The sequence below is a fragment of the Salvelinus alpinus genome, chromosome 11, assembly GCF_045679555.1.
Source record: "Salvelinus alpinus chromosome 11, SLU_Salpinus.1, whole genome shotgun sequence".
Taxonomy (NCBI): domain Eukaryota; kingdom Metazoa; phylum Chordata; class Actinopteri; order Salmoniformes; family Salmonidae; genus Salvelinus; species Salvelinus alpinus.
In genome coordinates this window covers 63,583,430-63,610,331 of record NC_092096.1, presented here as the reverse complement: position 1 = coordinate 63,610,331, position 26,902 = coordinate 63,583,430, and the positions used below count along the sequence as shown (strand labels likewise).

The following is a 26,902-nucleotide window of genomic DNA, read 5'->3' as shown; positions in this document are numbered from 1 at the left end:
ATCTGGTTTAGAACCACGTTGAGCTAATCCTCGAAGGTAACCTCTGGTTTAGAACCACGTTGAGCTAATCCTGGAAGGTAACCTCTGGTTTAGAACCACGTTGAGCTAATCCTCGAAGGTAACCTCTGGTTTAGAACCACGTTGAGCTAATTCTCGAAGGTAACCTCTGGTTTAGAACCACGTTGAGCTAATCCAGGAAGGTAACCTCTGGTTTAGAACCACGTTGAGCTAATCCTGGAAGGTAACCTCCGGTTTAGAACCACGTTGAGCTAATCCTCGAAGGTAACCTCTGGTTTAGAACCACGTTGAGCTATTCCTCGAAGGTAACATCTGGTTTAGAACCACGTTGAGCTAATCCTCGAAGGTAACCTCTGGTTTAGAACCACGTTGAGCTAATCCTCGAAGGTAACCTCTGGTTTAGAACCACGTTGAGCTAATCCTCGAAGGTAACCTCTGGTTTAGAACCACGTTGAGCTAGTCCTCGAAGGTAACCTCTGGTTTAGAACCACATTGAGCTAATCCTGGAAGGTAACCTCTGGTTTAGAACCACGTTGAGCTAATCCTCGAAGGTAACCTCTGGTTTAGAACCACGTTGAGCTAATCCTCGAAGGTAACCTCTGGTTTAGAACCACGTTGAGCTAATCCTCGAAGGTAACCTCTGGTTTAGAACCACGTTGAGCTAATCCTCGAAGGTAACCTCTGGTTTAGAACCACGTTGAGCTAATCCTCGAAGGTAACCTCTGGTTTAGAACCACGTTGAGCTAATCCTCGAAGGTAACCTCTGGTTTAGAACCACGTTGAGCTAATCCTCGAAGGTAACCTCTGGTTTAGAACCACGTTGAGCTAATCCTCGAAGGTAACCTCAGGTTTAGAACCACGTTGAGCTAATCCTCGAAGGTAACCTCTGGTTTAGAACCACATTGAGCTAATCCTCGAAGGTAACCTCTGGTTTAGAACCACATTGAGCTAATCCTCGAAGGTAACCTCTGGTTTAGAACCACGTTGAGCTAATCCTCGAAGGTAACCTCTGGTTTAGAACCACATTGAGCTAATCCTCGAAGGTAACCTCTGGTTTAGAACCACGTTGAGCTAATCCTCGAAGGTAACCTCTGGTTTAGAACCACATTGAGCTAATCCTCGAAGGTAACCTCTGGTTTAGAACCACGTTGAGCTAATCCTCGAAGGTAACCTCTGGTTTAGAACCACGTTGAGCTAATCCTGGAAGGTAACCTCTGGTTTAGAACCACGTTGAGCTAATCCTCGAAGGTAACCTCTGGTTTAGAACCACGTTGAGCTAATCCTCGAAGGTAACCTCTGGTTTAGAACCACATTGAGCTAATCCTCGAAGGTAACCTCTGGTTTAGAACCACGTTGAGCTAATCCTCGAAGGTAACCTCTGGTTTAGAACCACATTGAGCTAATCCTCGAAGGTAACCTCTGGTTTAGAACCACGTTGAGCTAATCCTCGAAGGTAACCTCTGGTTTAGAACCACATTGAGCTAATCCTCGAAGGTAACCTCTGGTTTAGAACCACGTTGAGCTAATCCTCGAAGGTAACCTCTGGTTTAGAACCACATTGAGCTAATCCTCGAAGGTAACCTCTGGTTTAGAACCACGTTGAGCTAATCCTCGAAGGTAACCTCTGGTTTAGAACCACATTGAGCTAATCCTCGAAGGTAACCTCTGGTTTAGAACCACGTTGAGCTAATCCTCGAAGGTAACCTCTGGTTTAGAACCACATTGAGCTAATCCTCGAAGGTAACCTCTGGTTTAGAACCACATGATTTAGCCTCTGTAGTCCTTATATCCTACCTTTATGGTGTACAGCGCTGTTATTGGTCAATGCAAAGGGGTAGGAGGGGAGGGGTGGGGTGGGGTGCAGAATAGCAGTGCTTTATTATGACGTAGCAACACAACTCGTGCCAAATCAACTCATGCTGTTCCCAAGGCGATTGGAGCTTTTAAGGTTTTGTTGTGTTGCCCATACCTGTTTCCTTGGCAATGGCGGTTGTTGCTGTGGCTATTCAGGGGCTGTTGTGAGGGCTAGAGAAAAGCAGGTTGTTGATGGTAGGGTGTTATGGAGGAGATCTAGTGTACCAGAGAAAGACCTCTGGCGGTTAGGCTGCTATGTGGGAGGAGAACACAGTCTAGTCTGCTCAAACACCATATTCACAACACCTGTGGTCTGACCATAGACTAGAGGTCGACCGATTAGGATTTTTCAACGCCATACAGATTATTGGAGGCAAAAAAAGCTGATACCGATATATCGGCCAATAAAAAAAAAAAAAAAAAATTATTTTTATATATATTTGTAATAATGACAATTACAACAATAATGAATGAACAATGAATCCTTTTATTTTAACTTAATACATAAATAAAATCTATTTAGTCTCAAATAAATAATGAAACATGTTCAATTTGGTTTCAATAATGCAAAAACACAGTGTTGGAGAAGAAAGTAAAAGTGCAAATGTGCCATGTAAGAAAGCTAACGTTTAAGTTCCTTGCTCAGAACATGAGAACATATGAAAGCTGGTGGTTCAATATTCCCTGTTAAGAAGTTTTAGGTTGTAGTTATTATAGGAATTATGACGCGTCGACTATTTCTCTCTATACCATTTGTATTTCATATACCTATTGGATGTTCTTATAGGCACTTGGATGTTCTTATAGTATTGCCAGCCTAATCTCGGGAGTTGATAGGCTTGAAGTCATAAACAGCGCTGTGCAACAAGCATTGCTAAGAGCTGCTGGCAAACGCAGTAAAGTGCTGTTTGAATGAATGCTTATGAGCCTGCTGCTGCCTACCACCGCTCAGACTGCTCTATCAAATATCAAATAAGACTTAATTATAATAAACACACAAATACGAGCTTTTGGTCATTAATATGGTCAAATCCAGAAACTATAATTTCGAAAACAAAATGTTTATTCTTTCAGTGAAATACAGAACCATTCCGTATTTTATCTAACGGGTGGCATCCATAAATCTAAATATTGCTGTTACATTGCACAACCTTCAATGTTATGTCATAATTACTGTAACGGCAGCCTTCCTCCTCTTCACGAGAAGAGAAGGTGTAGCAAGGATCGGACCAACACGCAGCGTAGCCAGTGCTCAACATGTTTAATTACGAAAATGTGAACACTTACAAATAACAAAATAATAAATGTGGCAAACCGATACAGTCCTAGCTGGTGCAGAGAAACACAAAGACAAAAAACAACCACCCACAAAATCCCAACACAAAACAAGCCACCTATATATGATTCCCAATCAGAGACAACACAAAACATCTGCCTCTGATTGAGAACCATATTAGGCCAAACATAGAAACAGACAAACTAGACACACAACATAGAATGCCCACCCAGCTCACGTCCTGACCAACACTAAAACAAGCACAACACACAAGAACTATGGTCAGAACGTGACAATTACGTACAATTCTGGCAAGTTAATTACGGTCTTTGTTAGGAATAAACAGTTCGCAACGAGCCAGGTGGCCCAAACTGTTGCATATACCCTGACTGCTTGCACTGAGCGCAAGAGAAGTGACACAATTTCCCTAGTTAATATTGCCTGCTAACATGCATTTATTTTAACTAAATATGCAGTTTTAAACATATATACTTCTGTGTATTGATTTTAAGAAAGGCATTGATGTTTATGGTTAGGTACATTTGTGCAACGAATGTGCTTTTTTCGCGAATGTGCTTTTGTTAAATCATCACCCTTTTGGCGAAGGTGAAGTAGGCTGTGATTCGATGATAAATTAACAGGCACCGCATTGATTATATGCAACGCAGGACAAGCTAGTTAACCTAGTAATATCATTAACCACGTGTAGTTAACTAGTGATTATATGATGATTGATTGTTTTTTATAAGATAACTTTAATGCTAGCTAGCAACTTACCTTGGCTCCTTGCAGCCACAAGGTCCTTTTGACGCTGCACTCGCGTAACAGGTGGTCAGCCTGCCACGCAGTTTCCTCGTGGATTACAATGTAATCGGCCATAATCGGTGTACAAAAAGGCAGATTACCGATTGTTATGACAATTTGAAATCGTCCCTAATTAATCAGCCAACTTCTAATAGATCTCACATCACACTGAAAGTCACGTCTGCTGGTATCCATGATTCTCTACAATGTCATAACTCTATACCTCTATTTAACTTCAGTTAGTTTATGTTCACACTGTGTCAGTTTTATTGCCGTCTGTAATGATAGAATAACCAGTAATAATAACCAAATGTATTTTTCTTTTTGCAGTTTATTAGAGAAGACATGAAGCAACAACAAACTAACAAACACAGTAACCTTCACAGGGAAGACCAACACATCACTGTGGAGGAGCTGTGGAAGGGCTGGAAAACCTCAGAAGGTAGGAGAGAGATAGAGGGAGGGGTTGTTTAAAATAGTGAGGGAGAGAGGGTAAATGGGAGGGAGGAAGGGAGAGAGGGTACATGGGAGGGAGGAAGGGAGAGAGGGTACATGGGAGGGAGGAAGGGAGAGAGGGTACATGGGAGGGTACATGGGAGGGAGGAAGGGAGAGAGGGTACATGGGAGGGAGGAAGGGAGAGAGGGTACATGGGAGGGAGGAAGGGAGAGAGGGTAAATGGGAGGGAGGAAGGGAGAGAGGGTACATGGGAGGGAGGAAGGGAGAGAGGGTAAATGGGAGGGAGGAAGGGAGAGAGGGTACATGGGAGGGAGGAAGGGAGAGAGGGTACATGGGAGGGAGGAAGGGAGAGAGGGTAAATGGGAGGGAGGAAGGGAGAGAGGGTAAATGAGAGGGGGTAAATGGGAGGGAGGAAGGGAGAGAGATGGAGGGGTTGTTTAAAATAGGGAGGAAGGGAGAGAGATGGAGGGGTTGTTTAAAATGGGGAGGAAGGGAGAGAGATGGAGGGGTTGTTTAAAATAGGGAGGAAGGGAGAGAGGGTAAATGGGAGGGGGGGTAAATGGGAGGGAGGAAGGGAGAGAGGAAGGGAGGGGGGCTAAATGGCAGAGAGGAAGGGAGGGGGGGTAAATGGGAGGGAGGAAGGGAGAGAGGGTAAATGAGAGGGAGGAAGGGAGAGAGGGTAAATCAAATCAAACTTTATTTGTCACATGCGCCGAATACAAGCCCTTAACCAACAGTGCAGTTCAAGAAGAAGAAAATATTTACCAAGGTGTCTAAAATAAAAAGTAATAATGAAAAGTAACACTAACAATAACGAGGCTATATACAGGGGGCACCGGTACCGAGTCAGTGTGCAGGGGTACAGGTTAGTAATGAGGCTATATACAGGGGCCACGGTACCGAGTCAGTGTGCAGGGGTACAGGTTAGTAATGAGGCTATATACAGGGGCCACGGTACCGAGTCAGTGTGCAGGGGTACAGGCAGGTTGAGGTAATCTGTACATGTAGGTGGGGGCGTAGTGACTGTACATAGGTAACAAACAAACAGTGAGTAGCAGCAGTGTACAAGACGGGGGGGGGTGTCAATGTAAATTGTCCGTTGGCGATTGTTATGAATTGTTCAGCAATCTAATTGCTGGGGAGAGGGGGTAAATGGAAGGGAGGAAGGGAGAGGGGGTAAATGGAAGGGAGAGGGGGTAAACAGGAGGGAGGAAGGGAGAGAGAGGGTAAATGGAAGGGAGAGGGGGTAAACGGGAGGGAGGAAGGGAGAGAGAGGGTAAATGGAAGGGAGAGGGGGTAAATGGAAGGGAGAGGGGGTAAATGGAAGGGAGAGGGGGTAAATGGAAGGTAGAGAGGGAAAATGGAAGGGAGAGAGGGAAAATGGAAGGGAGAGGGGGTAAATGGAAGGGAGAGGGGGTAAATGGAAGGGAGAGGGGGTAAATGGAAGGGAGAGGGGGTAAATGGAAGGGAGAGGGGGTAAATGGAAGGGAGAGAGGGGGTAAATGGAAGGGAGAGAGGGGGTAAATGGAAGGGAGAGAGGGGGTAAATGGAAGGGAGAGGGGGTAAATGGAAGGGAGAGGGGGTAAATGGGAGGGAGAGAGGGTAAATGGAAGGGAGAGGAGGTAAACGGGAGGGAGGAAGGGAGAGAGGGTAAATGGAAGGGAGAGAGGGGGTAAATGGAAGAAGCAAATGTCAATTTCAGTCTCTCTGTCTGTAGTTCATAACTGGACGACGGAGGACACGGTCCAGTGGCTGAAGGAAGCTGTGGAGCTGCCTCAGTACGAGAGGAGCTTCAGAGAGTTCCGGATCGTTGGAAACACTCTTCCCCGGTGACTACATTACCACACAACACAAGACTGATGGGACACAGAATCATTACCACACCACACAAGACTGATGGGACACAGAATCATTACCACACCACACAAGACTGATGGGACACAGAATCATTACCACACCACACAAGACTGATGGGACACAGAATCATTACCACACCACACAAGACTGATGGGACACAGAATCATTACCACACCACACAAGACTGATGGGACACAGAATCATTACCACACCACACAAGACTGATGGGACACAGAATCATTATCACACAACACAAGACTGATGGGACACAGAATCATTACCACACCACACAAGACTGATGGGACACAGAATCATTACCACACCACACAAGACTGATGGGACACAGAATCATTACCACACCACACAAGACTGATGGGACACAGAATCATTATCACACCACACAAGACTGATGGGACACAGAATCATTATCACACCACACAAGACTGATGGGACACAGAATGTCACAGACAACATCCAGAACACCACTGAACTGAATCGTGTCTTACATGATGCGTAAACAGTGGTGATTTTGTGTGATGGGGAAGATGTCGCCTTGCGCTGCTTTATCAAGATGTAGATATATGCTAAACGGTTTCAGGTTCAGGTTGAAAAGTTGAACTGGCACATCATAAACACAGCTCAATATGTTACTCGGACCAATGCTTCCTTCTGCTGGATATGTGAGGTAGTGCAGGTGGGATGGGAGAGAAGTGATCAAATATCACACACACATAAAACATATGCCCACTTCGACTATCAATCTCCCCACCCGTGTAGTCAGATGGTCACGTTAGTGCAGTTTAGACATCCCAGTTCATGTCATGACCCCGGAGTCAGCAGGTGATTGTTATATCAAGGTGTCACCTTTAAATGGACTTGAACTTGTTTAGACGGGACCAATGACACGAAGGGGAGAGTCAGAGCAGTTATATTAGAATCTCTTCAGGAACGAGACTCGCTGAGACTCCATGTACTCATGTATGGAATGACTACATGGGTTGAAGAGGAGGGTTGAAGGGGGTCAAGGGTGTTGTTTTACCCCCCGTACCCGTGGGGTGCTGACTCATTAAATGATGTCACAGGAGTGGATTGGGTGTCGCTGGCTGCCATGTTGTCTGACCCTGTTTATGATGGTGGTGGTGGTGGCACGAGTACACCGACATGTTCAGACACACACAGGCACACACTGATGCACACGCAGACACTGACACACACGCACACACTGATGCACACTGACGCACACACACGCATGCACGCACACTGACACACACACACGCATGCACGCACACTGACACACGCACGCACACGCATGCACACCTACGCATGCACGCACACTGACACACACACGCACGCACACTGACACACACACGCACGCACACTGACACACACACACACGCACGCACACTGACACACACACGCACTGACACACGCACACACTGACACGCACACACTGACACGCACACACTGATGCAGGCACACACTGACACACACTCAGATGCCAACGCCTGTTCAAGACAGACCTTGTCTGACTTGGTCATGTATCACATACTGTGTAGTTGGTTGATCAGAGTTCTATTCTAGTTCTCAGTGGAGGATGTCGTTCTCAACACGTTTCATTTTCTCTCTCTGTTTCAGATTAGCGGCGAACGAACCATCGTTTATGTCGGGTCGGCTAAAGATATTAGACCAGCGGCACAAACAGAAACTGAATCTCAAAGCGCTAGACGCTGTGCTCTTTGGCCCTCCCTCACGTAAGTACAACATACGTGTATATATGAGAGTGTTTGGTGCCACTACTGGGGTGTCTGGGTAAGAACCATGGTTACTCATCATATGTCTTCTTCCATCAAGGAAATGATCAACAATATTACTCTGATCTGCAGACCCCCATCTCTACATTCACCAGGACCTTTTTACCAAACCATCAATCCAAAGATACCATACATACTATAGTATAGTTTTCCTGTAAGGTCAATACGTCCGTAATGCTTTTTAACGTATGGGTGGTCACGGGAATCGAACCCACTATCATGGCATTGCAAGGGTCATGCTCTACCAACTGAGCTGTGCTGGACCGCCAATAAACAATGTTTCATTCCATCCCTCTCTCCCCCAGGTCCGCAACACAACTGGTTGAAGGACTTTGTGTTGATGGTATCTATAGTGATTGGGGTGGGAGGCTGCTGGTTCGCTTACATCCAGAACAAGTCTTCCCGGGTCCACATGGGACAGATGATGAAGGACTTGGAGAGCCTGCAGAGTGCTGAGCAGAGCCTCATGGACCTACAGGGACGGTACGTAACCTAGTAGTTTTTATTAAGGTTTTATAAAGGGTGTGTATACTTTTATATAGATGTTACAGGTATTACAGGTATTGTCCTGACCTCACTAGAACACCTAGCCACCTTGTTAAAAGGTTCCGATCTCTTTGTGTAACGTCTGATGCATTGGACTGGGCCCAAGGTTCGGGTATATTACGTGAAGTAGGTTGTTTTTGGATGGTGAAGATGTCAGGTCTTCATGGCTCTCCCCAGGTTGGAGAAGGCCCAGGAGGAGAACCGCACGGTGGCGGTGGAGAAGCAGAACCTGGAGCAGAAGATGAGAGACGAGATCAGCGGGGCCAAGAAGGAGTCGTACCGCCTCCGGGAGCTCCGCCAGGGGGCCGAGTGTGAGCTCAGCCGCCTCAAATACGCAGAGGAGGAGCTGGTGCAGGTAGGAACCATTGAGAGTGTGTCGCATGTCATTAAGGTTGCAAAACTACCGGTCATTTACCAAAGTTACCAGAATGTTAACTAATTTTGGTAACTAACAGGTCATTTATGGAAACCGGTAATTTAATTTGGTAATTTTTATAAGTATCCTCATTAGCTAACGCCATAATTAACAAGACATTACAAACAACCACAATCAAGACATAAACATTCAACAAGTAGACAATACAGATAATTAAAATACCACACAGGAAACGCATCTAAACTTCTTATGGATCAAATCTCTGCGGGATCGATTTGACAACATCCGGTAAAAATGCAGAGCGTGAAATTCAAAATAAAAAATTTAAATATTTAACTTTCATACATTCACAAGTACAATACACCAAATTAAAGCTTAACTTCTTGTTAATCTAGCCACTGTGTCAGATTTCAAAAAGGATTTACGGCGAAAGCAAACCATGCGATTATCTGAGGACAGAACCCCATCAAACAAACATTTCAACCCGCCAGGCGCGACACAAAACTCAGAAATAACGATATAATTCATGCCTTAACTTTGAAGAGCTTCTCCTGTTGGCACTCCAATATGTCCCATAAACATCGCAAATTATACTTTTGTTCAATTAATTCCGTCTTATATCCCCAAAATGTCAATTTATTTGGCGCGTTTTATTCAGAAAGACACTGGTTCCAACTCGCCCAGCATGACAACAAAATATCTAATAAGTTACCTGTAAACTTTGTCCAAACATTTCAAACAACTTTCCTAATCCAACTTTAAGTATTTTAAAACGTAAATAATCGATCAAATTTAAGACGGGATAAACTGCGTTCAATAGCAGATAAAATGAAAGTGGAGCTAGCTTCAGGTCACGCGGCCCCAAACAAAAGAGTACACTTGGCTATACACCCAGAAAGGAAAGGAAAGCTACTTCTTCATTTCTCAAAAGAAAAACATCAACCAATTTCTAAAGACTGTTGACATCTAGTGGAAGCTATAGGAACTGCACGCATATTTCTATTAAAACGGGCTTGCCATAGGAAACCAATGGAAAACAGATTGACCTCAAATGTTTTCCCTGGATGGATTGTGCTCGGGGTTTCACCTGCCAAATCAGCTCTGTTATTCTCACAGACATTATTCAAACAGTTTTAGAAACTTCAGAGTATTTTCTATCCAAATATACTAATAATATGCATATCCTAGCTTCTGGGCCTGAGTAGCAGGCAGTTTACGTTGGGCACGCTTTCCATCCGGGACGTGAAAATACCACCCCCTATCCCAGAGAGGTTTTAACATTCAGTTGATACTTTCTATTTCCTGTCCAGTCATAGTGTCTATCACAATAGATGTTCTTTTATTTTTTTCTTGAAGGTGGATTTACTTTTTGCCTGAGAAATATGGATTGGTAAAAGTTCCATTCAGCTATAGCTCTATATAAAACTCTAGATTTTTAGGCGATTTGTCCTTGGCTTGAGTTGTTTCTAGCTGCCCTGAATTTGGCTGTCTGGTTTTGTGGTTATGCGTGTTGCTAGTACAGTATGTACTAATTGGACTGAAAAAAAAATATTCCTAAAGAAAATCAGAAGACTAGATAGTAATTTGTTATTAGATTCTGATGCATTTGGATAATATTCATATGGTTAGAGCAATGAAGAGATAATCTACCAACCCTGTTTTGAGCCATTTGGAGCTTTTTATATCTTTCTTTGCTGCAGATTACCATATAACTGGACAGTACTCTAAGTGTGATGGGACCAGGGATTAACCATATAACTGGACAGTACTCTAAGTGTGATGGGACCAGGGATTAACCATATAACTGGACAGTGTTCTAAGTGTGATAGGACCAGGGATTGAATCACCTGATTCAGTGTGCTAGATGTTACATACTCTGAACATTTTCTTGTAACAGCAATTCCCTTACCCATCTTAATAACAATATGATCTATGTGTTCTAGTAGTTGTTTTTTTCCACTTGCTCTACATGTATTCTATTCATCAACAAATTCAATTGGGGATCATCAGCAAGCACATATCTTGAACCAAATACAATACATTTAGTTTTAGAAATGTTCAACACCAATTTGTTCATATCAACCCACTCAAACACCATTCTTAGTTCACTGCTCAGTACATCTGTTAGCTCATTACATTCTGATGCTGCGGTATACATTGTAGAGTCATCAGCATACATGACCACTCTTGCTTTGTTCATTACTGAAGGTAAATCATTAGTAAAGATAGAGTAGAGCAGTGGGCCTAGGCAGCTTCCTTGAGGAACACCACAATGTATATCTTTATTATTTGAAAAGCTACCATTTTAAAGAACACTTTTTGCATTCTCCTGGATAGATAGCTTTCTATCCAGGACAGAGCTACATTCTTAAAACCATAACATTTGAGTTTTCCTAGTAACAGTTCATGATCAATTACATCAAAAGCAGCACTGAAATCCAGCAACACTGCACCAACTAACTTCCTGTCATCCATACTCATTAACCAATCATCTGTCATTTGTGCTAAGGTCGTACTCATAGAACGCCCTTCTTTGCATGCTGGAAACCTGTTATCAGACCATTACATGAGAAATAATCCACGATTTGTACAGATACAATTTTTTCAAATAATTTACTTAACACAGGCAGCAAGTTTATAGTACGACTATTAGGACCAGTGAATGCAGATTTTTTTATCCTTAAGTAGTGGAATAACCTTTGACTCTTTCCAGACTTCTGGGCACACCCCATACATCAAGCACTTATTAAAAATATGAGAGATTGTGTAGATATTTGGTTAGCTGTAACTCTAAGCAATTTGGTGTCTAGATTTTCTGTACCAGGTGACGTGTCATCAGAAAGAGACAACAGCATCCTTTCTGCCTCTTCTTCTTCTACTTGATGACATTTGAACCTGCATAGCCTCTCCTTCATGATACAATCTTTTATAAGGCTATATGACATGGAGCCATCAGTTGGAATCATAGCATTCCTCAATTTGTCCACTTTGCCTGTAAAATATTAATTAAAGTAGTTTGCGTTGTCATGTGGTTTTGTAATAAATATATCCTCTGATTCAACAAAAGAGGCAGACATGTTTGAATTCCTACCCATAATAGTGTTCAACGTTCTCCACAGTTTTTTCCCATCATCCTTCACTTCATCAATTTTGTGCTGATAGAATCCCTTCTTCTTTTCTTTGTTTAGCTTGGTCACAAGATTTCTTCATTTACAATAACTTTGCTTATCAAACAAAGTACCAGATTTATCTGCTACTTTTTTGGCATCATACCGTTGAATCATTAAATTTCTCAGCTCATCATCAATCCACGGGGCACCGTTTGACGTCACAGTGCATTTTCTTAAAGGGGCGTGCTTATCAGCTATACTCATAAATAATTCATAAACAAGTGTGATAGTGACATTTCAGGATCATCCTTACTACACACTTCTAACCATTGTACATTCTTAATCTCATCCACAAATGAGTCCTGATTGAACCCTCTGTAGGACAGGCGGTAGATTACCTTAGAGACAGCCTCTGGTATTTCCAAAGTGAGTGCAACCAAGTTATGATCACTGTAACCTAGAGCCACTGATACAGCTTTAGAACAACGTTCAGCCATGTTAGTAAAAATGTGATCGATACGAGTTGATGATGTAATACCAGACCTACAGTGGGGAGAACAAGTATTTGATACACTGCCAATTTTGCAGGTTTTCCTACTTACAAAGCATGTAGAGGTCTGTAATTTTTATCATAGGTACACTTCAACTGTGAGAGGCGGAATCTTAAACAAAAATCCAGAAAATCACATTGTATGATTTTTAAGTAATTAATTTGCATTTTATTGCATGACATAAGTATTTGATACATCCGAAAAGCAGAACTTAATATTTGGTACAGAAGCCTTTGTTTGCAATTACAGAGATCATACGTTTCCTGTAGTTCTTGACCAGGTTTGCACACACTGCAGCAGGGATTTTGGCCCACTCCTCCATACAGATCTTCTCCAGATCCTTCAGGTTTCGGGGCTGTCGCTGGGCAATACGGACTTTCGGCTCCCTCCAAAGATTTTCTATTGGGTTCAGGTCTGGAGACTGGCTAGGCCACTCCAGGACCTTGAGATGCTTCTTACGGAGCCACTCCTTAGTTGCCCTGGCTGTGTGTTTCGGGTTGTTGTCATGCTGGAAGACCCAGCCACGACCCATCTTCAATGCTTTTACTGAGGGAAGGAGGTTGTTGGCCAAGATCTCGCGATACATGGCCCCATCCATCCTCCCCTCAATACGGTGCAGTCGTCCTGTCCCCTTTGCAGAAAAGCATCCCCAAAGAATGATGTTTCCACGTCCAGGCTTCATGGTTGGGATGGTGTTCTTGGGGTTGTACTCATCCTTCTTCTTCCTCCAAACACGGCGAGTGGAGTTTAGACCAAAAAGCTCTATTTTTGTCTCATCAGACACACATGACCTTCTCCCATTCCTCCTCTGGATCATCCAGATGGTCATTGGCAATTTTCAGACGGGCCTGGACATGCGCTGGCTTGAGCAGGGGGACCTTGCGTGCACTGCAGGATTTTAATCCATGACGGCGTAGTGTGTTACTAATGGTTTACTTTGAGACTGTGGTCCCAGCTCTCTTCAGGTCATTGACCAGGTCCTGCCGTGTAGTTCTGGGCTAATCCCTCACCTTCCTCATGATCATTGATGCCCCACGAGGTGAGATCTTGCATGGAGCCCCAGACCGAGGGTGATTGACCGTCATCTTGAACTTCTTCCATTTTCTAATAATTGCGCCAACAGTTGTTGCCTTCTCACCAAGCTGCTTGCCTATTGTCCTGTAGCCCATCCCAGCCTTGTGCAGGTCTACAATTGTATCCCTGATGTCCTTACACAGCTCTCTGGTCTTGGCCATTGTGGAGAGGTTGGAGTCTGTTTGATTGAGTGTGTGGACAGGTGTCTTTTTTACAGGTAACGAGTTCAAACAGGTGCAGTTAATACAGGTAATGAGTGGAGAACAGGAGGGCTTCTTAAAGAAAAACTAACAGGTCTGTGAGAGCCGGAATTCTTACTGGTTGGTAGGTGATCAAATACTTATGTCATGCAATAAAATGCAAATTAATTACTTAAAAATCATACAATGTGATTTTCTGGATTTTTGTTTTAGATTCGTCTCTCACAGTTGAAGTGTACCTGTGATAAAAATGACAGACCTCTACATGTTTTGTAAGTAGGAAAACCTGCAAAATTGGCAGTGTATCAAATACTTGTTCTCCCCACTGTATTAGTGAACGTTCTGGTTGGTAATGTCATAACTTGGGTCAGGTTACATACATTGGAAACAGAAATAACTTTCTCTTTGGACAGTTTGTATTCAAAGAATCACCCATTAATCCATTGACCGTTAAGTCCTTACGTTGTTTTGCTTGAATATGCCTCTGGATGTAAACTGGAACTCCACCTCCATATCTATGTCTGTCCCTCCTGAACAAGTTGTCTCCATGTATAGAGAGATCTCAGCATACTCAAAAGAAGAGTCCAAGTGAGTCTCTCATATTGCCAATACATGAATATTGTTTGACTGCACTAGACAGCATATTTCATGAATTCTGTTCCTTAAACTACATATATTCAAGTGAGCAATTAACAGACCTTTCTTTGGTATATTTACAGTATTTATACGTCCAATCATGAATCAGTAGCTGGAATCTGAAAGAGAGATACTCAGTGTATGTGTATGTGGGTAATGTATACTTGAATAACAGAATTTTCTTATTTTTCATAAAAAAATATTCATTTTGGTATAATCTATGTGTCAATATTGTCCACGAGTTTTAGTGGATAGACCATTTGGTGAAAGAGAAAATAGCCTAATTTATTTAAAAAAGCATCTAATGAACATTTAGAAAGCTTTTATAGAAATCAGACGCAACAATGTGGAGTGGCTTTCTAGTTCGTTGCGTGATGACATTTGAGTACCTTCAAAATTATTTGGTAAAAATAATTTATTTGAAGAACCGTCTTATTCATCATCATTTGTCGCAAAAAAAGAAAGTTAGACAAAATAATAATCCATCCCTGCCGAACAGCATTTTTATTTTAGCGTTCTTTAGAGCGTTTCTCCTATCTGCCGTTTCCATTACACACGTCACGATGTTTTAGTTGTGAGATATTGCTTTTGTCAATGGAGACCTGCCTAATTACATAATTAGCTATTAACTCTGCTACTCTTCCAACTATAGACTACTTCTGCCCCCAGTTTAGCCCTAAAACATTGACAACAAAAACATATAGACATAGTCAAATAAGTTTAAAAATTATAAAGGGTAGTTCATGCTGAAACCCTCATATTAAACACCAATGGTATTCACTAAGTTGATGTTTATATTCAAGATAATGTTTTACAGCTTGGTCAATCTATTTTTCATATTTAAAACATCTTGTTTTATTATTTGATCTTTTACATGTTATGAAAATGACCTAAAATCCTTGAACGTTTCTGTACATCTGCTAGTTTACTGGTACATTTTCTCACCAGTAAAATTCCCTCCCTTTGAAACGCTAAACAGAATACTGTCCACCTGTGTCATGTGAAATACTGTCCCCCTAGTGGCGCGTACAGTACAATGCAATCCCAATTACCATATGAATGCAGTGTGGAATTCAGATCATATGCTTACCACACATAGAATACTATTCCTCTGTGTATACTGGTATTCCACAGTAAAGCATTTGACACCGTTCCCCTGCGCATTGCATAATACCATCCCTTATGTACAGTAACAGTACTGCCCCCACTTTTATGCCATGATACCGTTTTATTTCATACGTGTGCGACGCCTAAATGTGTCCCCCCCTCCTGTCTCCAGGTTCGTATGGCCCTGAAGCGGGCGGAGAAGGAGATGCAGACAGAGTGGTCGGTGCCAGACGCCCTACAGATGTGGCTACAGCTCACCCACGAGGTGGAGGTCCAGTACTACAACATCAAGAAGCACAGTGCGGAGCTACAGCTCATGGTCGCTAAGGAAGAGGTAACTTCCTGGAGAACAAATGACATCGCTAAGACATCACTTCCTTTGAGAGAGTTTTTCTAAGTAGGAGCAGACTTTAGGGGGATTTTGGGGTGTAACAGGATTTGGTTCAAACCTCACTGGGTTCTGACTTTGTAAACGAGTTGAGTGTTCAATTCTGAGGTGCAATTTGGAACAAGCGTTGCCCTTGTATAATTGAAAACGTACACGCACGTAAGCACACACACACACACAAGCACGCACACAGATACACGGACAGGCAGACGCGTGTGCACACAGATACACGGACAGGCAAACGCGCCCACACACACACACAAAGAAACAAAATTAAAGTTTTTTTCCCCTAATGAGTTTTTTTAATGACACAGCTAAATTACTTTTTAATTGCATTGTTTGTTTTTGCCTTTGTTTTTGCCTTTGCAGCGAGACTGACTCATCAGGCAATTTCAGAAGTCAATTAAATGCGGCGCTGTGATAGCAGAAACCAGGAGACACAGCAATATGTTGCTCTCATTAAAGTAGATGTGGCCCAATTTGAGGACTTATTGATAAAACTAGTCGCTGTAGTAAATTGTATTGTGTATCAGTCTAGATACCAGTCTGTTTCTGCTCTAGCCAACAGATTGTGGTCTTGGCAAGAGATGTACAGCACTTTCAGAAAGTATTCATACACAATATGTATTCATATACAATATGTATTCATATACACTTATTCCACATTTTGTTGTGTTACAGCCTGAATTCAAAAAATGGATTACATTGACTTTGTATCTCACCCATCTACACACAATACCCCATAATGACAAAGTAAAAACATGTTTTTAGAAATGTTTGCAACTGTATTGAAATGCAGAAATACTGTATCTCATTTACATACGTATTCACACTTCTGAGTCAATACATGTTAGAATCACCTTTAGCAGCGAATACAGCTGTTAGTCTTTCTGGGTAAGTCTCGAAGAGCTTTGCGCACATGTATTAAACATTATTCAAGCTCTGTCGAGTTGGTTGTTAATCATTCTAGCCAGCCATTTTCAAGTCTTGCCATTTTCAAGTCAAGCCGATTTTAAGACAAAACTTTAACTGGGCCACACAGGAACATTCAATGTTGTCTTGGTAAGCAACTCCAGTGTATATTTGTCCTGGTGTTTCAGGTTATCATCCAGCTGGAAGGTGAATTTGTCTCTGTGTCTGAAAGCAGACTGAACCAGGTTTTCCTCTAGGACTGTCCTTAGCTCTATTATGTTTCTTTTTATCCTCGAAAAACTCCCTAGTCCTTGCCGATGACTAGCATACACTCAACTTGATGCAGCTACCACCATGCTTGAAAATATGAATAATGGTACTCAGTGATGTGTTGTGTTGGATTTGCCCCAATACATAACACTTTGTATTCAGGACATAAAGTTAATTTCTTTGCCACATTTTAGCAGTTTTGCTTCAGTGACTTTATTGTAAACAGGATGCATGTTTTGGAATATTGTTCTATTCTGTACAGGCTTCCTTCTTTTCACTCTGTCATTTAGGTTAGTATTCTGGAGTAACTACAATGTTGTTGATCCATCATCAGTTTTCTCCCATCACAGCCGTTAAACTCTGTAACTGTTTTAAAGTCACCATTGGCCTCATGGTGAAATCCCTGAGTGGTTTCCTTCCTCTCCGGAAACTGAGTTAGGAAGGATGCCTGTATCTTTGTAGTGACTGGGTGTATTGATACACCATCCAAAGTGTAATTAATAACTTCACCAAAATCAAAGGGATATTCAATGTCTACTTTTAGAAATGTTTTACTCATCTACCATTTAGGTGCCCTTCTTTGCGAGGCATTGGAAAACCCCCTTAGTCTTTGTGGTTAAATCTGTTTGAAATTCACTTCTCGTCTGAGGGACCTTACAGATACTGTAATTGTATATGTGGGGAACAGAAATTAGGTAATCATTAAAAAAATCATGTTAAACACTTTTATTGCACACAGAGTGAGTCCATGCAACTTATGTGACTTGTTAAGCACATTTTTACTCCTGAATGCATTTAGGTTTGCCATAACAAAGGGATTGAATACTTATTGACTCAAGACATTTCAGCTTTTCATTTTTTTAAATACATTTTTAAAAAGGTCTAAAAACATCATTCTACTTTGACATTATGGGGTTATTCTGTGTTGGCCATTGACCAAACATCTCAGTTTAATCCATTTTCAATTCAGGCTGTAACATGACAAAATGTGGAAAAAGTCAAGGGGTGTGAATACATTCTGAAGGCACTGTTGGAATGTATTCATGAACAGCTGCTACAATGGGCCGATTTTTCACAAGATAAGGCATGAACATGTAGCATAGAATGGATAATATTGAATGATAGTGGAGATCAGCCATATAGTGTTGTTAGGTTCTCAGTCTCAGAGTGAAAACTCAACCGACACTATGAAAGCTTAAAGATATACTTCTCCTTAATGCAACCGCTGTGTCAGATTTCAAAAAAGCTTTACTGAAAAAGCACACCATGCAATAATCTGAGTACAGCGCTCAGGCACCAAAACAAGCCATACAGGTACCCGCCATGTGGAGTCAACAGAAGTCAGAAATAGCATTATAAATATTCACTTACCTTTGATGATCTTCATTGGAATGCACTCCCAGGAATCCCAGTTCCACAATAAATGTTTGTTTTGTTCGATAAAGTCCATGTATGTCCAAATACCTCCTTTTTGTTCGCGCGTTTAGTTCACAAATCCAAATTCACGACGTGTAGGCACTTAGTCCAGACGAAAAGTCAAAAAGTTCCTTTGTCTTTAGAAATGAAAAGGAACAGAGCTCGCTCTCACGGCCGCGAGCCTGACTTGGCTCATGGCATTCTGCCAGACCTCTTAGTCAAACAGCTCTTATTCTCTCCCCCTTCACAGTAGAAGCCTGAAACAAGGTTCTAAAGACTGTTGACATCTAGTGGAAGCCTTAGGAAGTGCAATCGGACCAAATTTACACTATCTTGGATAGGCAAAGACTTGAAAACCTACAAACCTCAGATTTCCCACTTCCTGGTTGGATTTTTTCTCAGGTTTTTGCCTGCCATATGAGTTCTGTTATACTCAGACATCATTCAAACAGTTTTAGAAACTTCAGAGTGTTTTCTATCCAAATCTACTAATAATATGCATATCTTAGCTTCTGGGCCTGAGTAGCAGGCAGTTTACTCTAGGCACGCTTTTCATCCGAACGTGAAACTAGCACCCCCAGCCATAAGAAGTTAACCTGACCTGATCTCGATGCCCCTTCATCACAAATCCATGTCTCTTTCCCCTTATCAATGCCTGCCATATGTGATCACTTCCCTGCACTCAATATTTCAATAGGATACCTGACATAATGTAAATGTTCTACATTACCCTCTCTCCCTCAGTGACATGAATACGTCTATTTCATATTGTCAGAACCCAACAGTGTCTATGTCTTTGTGTCAGGCAGAGAAAATCAACAGAAAGAGGAGTAGTGTGTTTGGGACCCTTCACGTCGCTCACAGCTCGTCACTGGACGAGGTGGACCACAAGATCCTAGAGGCCAAGTAAGAGAAGACGCATGCTCACCATTCATTTACTCTGCTGTCAAGTCATGGTGCTGTGCATTGTCACCTTGATCCGTATGTCTTTGTCCATTGAGCTGAATGGATGTGAGACGGCTGATGTGGAAAGGCTTGGGGATTTATGCCAGATCTATTGCTTACTGACGGAGGCTAGCAGGATCCCCACACATGTCAAACTCTACCTATCAGGTATAAATACCTATTAGAGTAACTTGTTGTCCATGCATTAGTGGTAACTGCTTCAAATATAAACACACAAACCCAGGTGTCTGGATAAAGGCCAGTACTGCCAGAAGAGGATGGACCTCCCCTCTGAGCTGGGTTCCTCTCTAGGTTTCTTCCTTCTAGGGAGATTCGCCACCGTGTCTCAGCTTCTGCTTGCTCTTTGAGGTCTAGGCCGGTTTGCTGTGAAAGCACATAGTGATAACTACTGGTATAAAAATGGCTTTCTAAATACATTTGATTGTTTCCAGGAAGTCCCTGTCGGAGGTGACGGCCTGCCTGAGGGAGCGCCTCCACCGCTGGCAGCAGATGGAGAAGCTGTGTGGTTTCCCCTTGGTGCACAACGCTGGGCTTCCCAGCCTGACTGCCACCCTGTACTCAGACCACAGCTGGGTGGTCATGCCCCGCGTCTCCGTGCCCCCTTATCCCATCGCCGGTGGGGTGGACGACCTCGATGAGGACACTCCTCCAATCATTCCACAGTTAACCTGTAAGTGTGGAGGTTGTCATGGAAATGCAAAAATACTCCATTTACAGTTGTAAAGTGACAGAGTGTGTCAGTATGACCTCAACAAGGCTCAAATAGATTTAAAATGTGTGTTTTTTAATTTGTGTGTATTCAGTGTCCACTATGTATGATTATGATAGTAACCATACAAACCCCTCTCTCTCTGGTTTTTTCCCAGCAGCCTCTATGATGCGGCCCCCTTTAACACGCAATAGCAGCCTGTGCCGTTCCCGCCGGAGCCTCTACAGCACTTCAATGGCGTCAGCAGACCCTGACCTGCTCTCCATGACCAGCTCACCCCTCTCCTATCATCCCGAGGGGGAAGAGGGATACATCTTCTTCATGGAGAGAAAGGGGTATGTTACCTTAAACCACTTCTGCCCTATTTTTGTGCGGGTCCGTTTATGATAATGCGTTCAGAATAGAAAGGGGAAAGGGAGATACCTAGTCAGTTGTATGACTGAATACATTCAACTGAAATGTGCCTTGTGTATCTGACCCAACCCCTCTGATTCAGAGGGGTCTGAATCTTTGAATATGTGCTGATCTGACTTTCAGTTTCTTGCTCCCTCCTTTATTTTGCTCTCTGCTCTCTCTCTCTGCGCTCTGCCTCTCTGCTCTCTCTCTCTGGCTCTCTCTCTCTGCCTCTTTGGCTCTCTCTGCCTCATACTCGCTCTCTCTGCTCTGTCTCATACTCTCTCTGCCTCTCGCTCGGCCTCTCGCGCTCTGCTCTCTTTTTTTTCTTCTCTCTCTCTCTCGCGCTGTGCCCTTTCTCTCTTACTCTCTCTCTCTCTCTCTCTCTCTCTCTCTCTGTGTGTGTGTGTTCTGTCTCTGTCTCTTACTCTCTCTCTCTCTCTCTCTCTCTCTGTGTGTGTGTGTTCTGTCTCTGTCTCTTACTCTCTCTCTCTCTGTGTGTGTGTGTGTTCTGTCTCTGTCTCTTACTCTCTCTCTCTCTCTCTCTCTCTCTCTGTGTGTGTGTGTTCTGTCTCTGTCTCTTACTCTCTCTATCTCCCCCTCTTGGAGACAGGGATACTCAGGACACGTGTTCAGACACAGACTCTCTCAACTCCTCCAAGGGGCGTAAACAGTCCTACACCAACCCCTGCACACCGGGCCCAGAGACCCCCTACCGCAAGATCTCCCGTGAGGAGCTGATGATGCTGAGCAAGCAGGAGCCTCAGTCTTATGTCCGGGACTCACCTCCTCCTCAAGGGGGATCCTCGGCCCCCTCCCCAGCCCTGGAGCACCACAGACACAAACACAAGGGTTCGCCCGACCTCACCCGTGGATCTATCCCAGAGTCCCACAGCATGTCCTTCTCCACTTCGTCAGCAGGCAACAAGGCCATGTACAACGGCATCCTGGAGAAGTCCTATAGCATGGGCCAGCTGCACGCGAGCATGACAGGGGCAGGCGGGGTAGCGGTCGGGCGCTACCCGTCCCTCACCTCAATGGACAATGAGGGCAGGGGGGCGGGGGCCAAGGAGCAGAAGCAACAGAGTACCTCCTCCCAGGACTCCAGTGGCAACGGAGACAAGGCCAAGAGGTCCTCGTCCAAAATCAAGAGCTTGTTCAAGAAGAAAAAATAGTCCTACACACAGAGAGAGAGAGATTCTAGCCTTAATAAAAAATGGCCGTCATCAAACGAAGCCAAAACATTATTTTTGTTCCTTTTTTTTTCTCTTCCAAGATGGAATGTATCTCTGGCTGGACCCCTCAGACCTCTTCCAGATCGGTAGCCTTATTTTTCAATAATGCCTTTTTTTTTTCACTCACAGGGCGCTGCTGATGCATACCAGATCTTACATACACCTGGATAGGTATTTTACTTATCAGCTGACCACATCTTATGTTGTAGCAATCTGTCAGTCGATGATGTGGCGCGCAAGCATTGGTTGATGCATGCAACGTATGAGTAGGGTAACGCGACCATAGCCTCACATTTAAGCCTTCAAAGGTCACAGAAAAGTCAAAAGGTCAAGGGTCGTGCCAGCTGCCGTCGCCCAGGCAATCGTGAAGAGCATTAGCCTGGTCACTTCTCTTGTCTTCTCTTGTTCTTTTTGAGTTAAAGAACCCCAAAATAAATAACACTTGTTCTATCGGGAAACTGAGGGGGTTTACATGGTGGGCTTGTTAGCTTGACATCACTTCCTGTCTGACAGAGGCTCCTGAGCTCTGGACTCATTTCCTTTGAGAAATAAAAATCCTGCTGAGTTTGTTGCACTACTGCCTTCCTGTTTTCTGGGAAAGGACCGCCGCAGCGTGCGGAGTAAATATTGATGTGTAGAAGAGAATGATGTATGGATAGAGGCCTTGGGGAGATGCAACATGTGGTAGACTATTGCAGCCAGAACCAGTTGGTGCGTTTTCCAATGTCTCTCGTTATGGATTGTTCTATATATATATATATATACACACACACACACACACACACACACACACACACACACACACACACACACACACACACACACACACACACACACACACACACACAGAGAGTGAGGTTCGAAATTATTGACACCCTTGATGAAGATGAGCAATAATGACTAAAATAAATAATTCAAATAATGAGCTATATTCTATTCTAAAAACAATTCTACTATACTGAACAAAATATAAACAACAATTTCTATGATTTTATTTAGTTACAGTTAAGGAATTCAGTCAATTTAAATAAATGCATTAGGCCCTAATCTAGGCCCTAATCTAGGCCCTAATTTCACATGACTGGGAAATACAGATGTGAATCTGTTGGTCACAAATACCTTTATAAAAGGCAGGGGTGTGGATCAGAAAACCTGTCAGTATCTTTTGTGACCACCATTTGCCTCATGCAGCGTGGCACATCTCCTTCGTATAGAGTTGATCAGGCTGTTGATTGTGTTCTGTGAAATGTTGTCCCATTCCTCTTCAATGACTGTGCGAAGTTGCTGGATATTGACGGGAACTGAAACACGTTATCGAACATGTCAATCCAGAGCATCCCAAACATGCTCAATGGAAGACACGGCAATGGATGAATGGCTCGACAACGGGCCTCAGGATCTCAACACGGTATCTCTGTGCATTCAAATTGCCATCGATAAAATGCAATTGTGTTCGTTGTCTGTAGCTTATGCCTGCCCATACCATAACCCCACCTCCATCATGGGGCACTCTGTTCACAACGTTGTTCTCAGAAAACCACTCGCCCACACGACGCCATACCCGTGGTCGGCGGTTGTGAGGCCGGTTGGATGTACTGCCAAATTCTTTAAAACGATGCTTACGGTAGAGAAATAATTTAATCTGGCAACAGTTCTGGTGGACATTCCTGCAGTCAGCATGCCAATTGAACGCTCCCTCAAAACATCAGACATCTGTGGCATTGTGTTGTGACAAAGAAACTGCACATTTTAGAGTGGCCTTTTATTGTCCCCAGCATAAGGTGCACCTGTGAAATGATTATGATGTTTAATCAGCTTCTTGATATGCCACATCTGTCAGGTGGATAGATTATCTTGACAAATGATAAATGCTCACTAACAGGGATATAAGCAAATTTGTGCAGAAAATTTGAGAGAAATACGCTTTTTTGTGCATATGGAACATTTCTGGGATCTTTTATTTCAGCTCATGTTGCGTTTATATTTTCTGTTTAGGGTAATACAATTGCTCAGAGGAAGAGATTTTGTTTAATAACTTATACATTTTTTTAGTTGCTGACAGCCCTAAGTTTCTTATAAATAAATAGTCAAAGTTTAGTATTTGGTCCCGTATTCCTGCCACGTAACGACCACATCAAGCTTGTGACTACAAACTTGATGGATGCATTTGCAGTTTATTTGGTTGTTTCACACACTTTTTTGTTGTTGTTGTTTTTCCCAGGAAAAATGAATGGTAATTAATTTATTCTGTCATTTTGGAGTCACTTCTCTTATAAATAAGAATATAATAGTTTCTTAACTTCTATTGACTTTTGGTTCTGAACGCCTAATGAGTCAAAGACGACTTCCACCCTACACATCCTCAATGTGATGTAACAATGCTTTCATTCTATGACGTAATTCCTTTGAAGCCTCTTGGAGTGACAAATACTGGAGAAAAAAGTCTAAGTAATTTACTGAAGACAGTATTGTTATAGAATATGTTTCTGAACATTTCTACATTAATGTGGATGCACAATTCATTCAGGATTTTCCATAATCACGGTACCAAGTGTTTAGAAACATATTCTATTTTAGAAATGAGGCCCGGGGGGGTGTGGTATATGGCCAATATACCACGGCTAAGGGCTGTTCCTGAGCACGATGCAACGCGGAGTGCCTGGATACAGCCCTTAGCCGTGGTATATTGGCCATATACCACAAACCCCCGAGGTGCCTTATTGCTATTATAAACTGGTTACCAATGTAATTAGAGCAGTAAAAATAAATGTTTTGTCATACCTGTGGTATACGGCTGTTAGCCAATCAGCATTCAGGGCTCGAACCACCTAGTTTATAATCTTATTTATAATAAAAGTGACTACAAAATGACACAATACATTATTTACCAATCATTTCTACTGGGCACAAAATAATCTGAAACGCAACCAAAACGAACAGCAAATGCATCCAACAGGCTTGCGGTAGTCCTTACGTGGCAGGAATATGGAACCAAATACTAAAATGTTGACTCATTTATTTTTTAAGAATCTTTAGGGGTGCCAATAATTTTGACCCTTTTTTGAGGGTAAAAAATAATTACTTGTTAAACAAAATCTACTGAGCAATTTGAATTCGTATAAAAATATTTATAATTTTCCTTTTCCTTTTATTTATGTTTTGTTGCAATATAGCTCAGTGTTTGAATTATTTATTATAAGCAATTATTATTGATCATCTTTATTGAGGAGGTCAATAATGTCAGACCTCACTGTTTATACACTTTGTTTTGACATTTTGTTCTTGTAGATGTTTTGTAGACAATGTGATTTCTATTGGTGGGGGTTCACAAGGACTGACTGGTGTTTACTGAGGAGAGCTAAATACTATCCAGATTTGACCTGTACTTGTCGTTGTAAACTTTCCTAAGCTTTTCCTGAATATTTTACCATTACTTTCACCTGTTACATCTCAACTTCCTTTTCCATCATTTACATACGCTATGATAGGGACTGGTCACTAGCAACATACATAGTAGGAGACGAGCTAAACTGAAGAGTGAAGTTAATTGTTTCTATTTTACGATATACATTTGTAATATCAGAAGTCTGCAGATGTGACAAATTAGCTTTCATAGCACATCCCTACATTCTTATACCTACAGTCACCCATTTACCCCTACAGTCACCCATTTACCCCTACAGTCACCCATTTACACCCACAGGCACCCATTTACACCCACAGTCACCCATTTACACCCACAATCACCCATTTACCCATCTACCCCTACCGTCACCCATCTTCCCATTTACCCTGTCTGTCCATCAAATCCCTGCCTCACCCCTGTTCCCTCTAAACCTCCCTGTCCATCAAATCCCTGCCTCACCCCTGTTCCCTCTAAACCTCCCTGTCTGTCCATCAAATCCCTGCCTCACCCCTGTCCCCTCTAAACCTCCCTGTCTGTACATCAAATCCCTGCCTCACCCCTGTCCCCTCTAAACCTCCCTGTCTGTATATCAAATCCCTGCCTCACCCCTGTCCCCTCTAAACCTCCCTGTCTGTATATCAAATCCCTGCCTCACCCCTGTCCCCTCTAAACCTCCCTGTCTGTATATCAAATCCCTGCCTCACCCCTGTCCCCTCTAAACCTCCCTGTCTGTATATCAAATCCCTGCCTCACCCCTGTCCCCTCTAAACCTCCCTGTCTGTATATCAAATCCCTGCCTCACGCCCTCACCCCTCTCATTGTTCTGTGTTTGCTCACCTCTGGGCCTATAGACTGAGTGCTCTGTTTCAAGGGTTCTCTGTTCTCACTGTGATTATACTGCCCTCACCCCTTCATCTCGGACAAGCCGTCATTACTGTCACGTCATCCCTGTAACCCGCGACGGAGCTGATGTCGCGGCCTGTTACGGCGATGACGCGAATGGGATGACACAACGGTTGTAGGTGGCGGCGTTCCCGCCGGGAAGGAGAGTATACGTGCTGTTACGGCACACGGACCCCAAAAATAAGGAGTTATAGATGAGCAGAACATATGAATGTTTACGAGACGTTAGGGGATTTTTGAACATTTGGTGTGTGACTATTTGTATACCGTAGACAAATTAATAAACAAAACATTGCTGTCTTCAGTGAATTACTTTTTCCCAGTATTTGCCACCCAAAGACGCATTCTTTAAACAAATAACGTCACAGTATGAAAGCATATTTTAGATTTACTTCACATTGAGGATGTGTAGGGTGGGGTTTGTCTTCGACTCATTAGGTGTTCAGGACCAAAACTGACTCTGCATTGGTGACTCACTGCCCACAGTGGAGAAATGTTTATGATTCCCAAATTGTCTTCACAGGATAGTAGAAACAAGAAGAAGAAGAAACACCATTTTGACGCTCCCGTTTGTCTTGAGAGTGGAGGAACAGTGACACATCGAAGAAAGCGATGCGTGATTGCTTT

At 42.9% G+C, this 26,902-nt stretch overlaps 1 protein-coding gene across 4 annotated transcripts in view; it reads left to right on the top strand.

Moving 5' to 3' along the window:
* The window catches only part of LOC139534638 (stromal interaction molecule 2-like), an 87,404-nt gene extending 60,829 nt beyond the window's left edge, over positions 1-26,575 (top strand). Inside the window, exons 3-12 of one of the 4 annotated variants that reach the window (XM_071333931.1) lie at positions 4,283-4,394; positions 6,127-6,238; positions 7,902-8,017; positions 8,383-8,560; positions 8,801-8,978; positions 15,850-16,011; positions 19,469-19,569; positions 20,061-20,299; positions 20,499-20,673; positions 21,345-26,575. In XM_071333931.1, the coding sequence (XP_071190032.1) occupies positions 4,283-4,394; positions 6,127-6,238; positions 7,902-8,017; positions 8,383-8,560; positions 8,801-8,978; positions 15,850-16,011; positions 19,469-19,569; positions 20,061-20,299; positions 20,499-20,673; positions 21,345-21,906 (1,935 nt within the window). In that variant the 3' untranslated portion in view covers positions 21,907-26,575. Of the gene's footprint in view, positions 1-4,282; positions 4,395-6,126; positions 6,239-7,901; positions 8,018-8,382; positions 8,561-8,800; positions 8,979-15,849; positions 16,012-16,434; positions 17,009-19,468; positions 19,570-20,060; positions 20,300-20,495; positions 20,674-21,344 lie in introns of those variants that run through there. The other 3 variants (XM_071333930.1, XM_071333932.1, XM_071333933.1) reach the window with 3 other exon arrangements.
* The last annotated feature ends 327 nt before the right edge of the window (positions 26,576-26,902 follow it).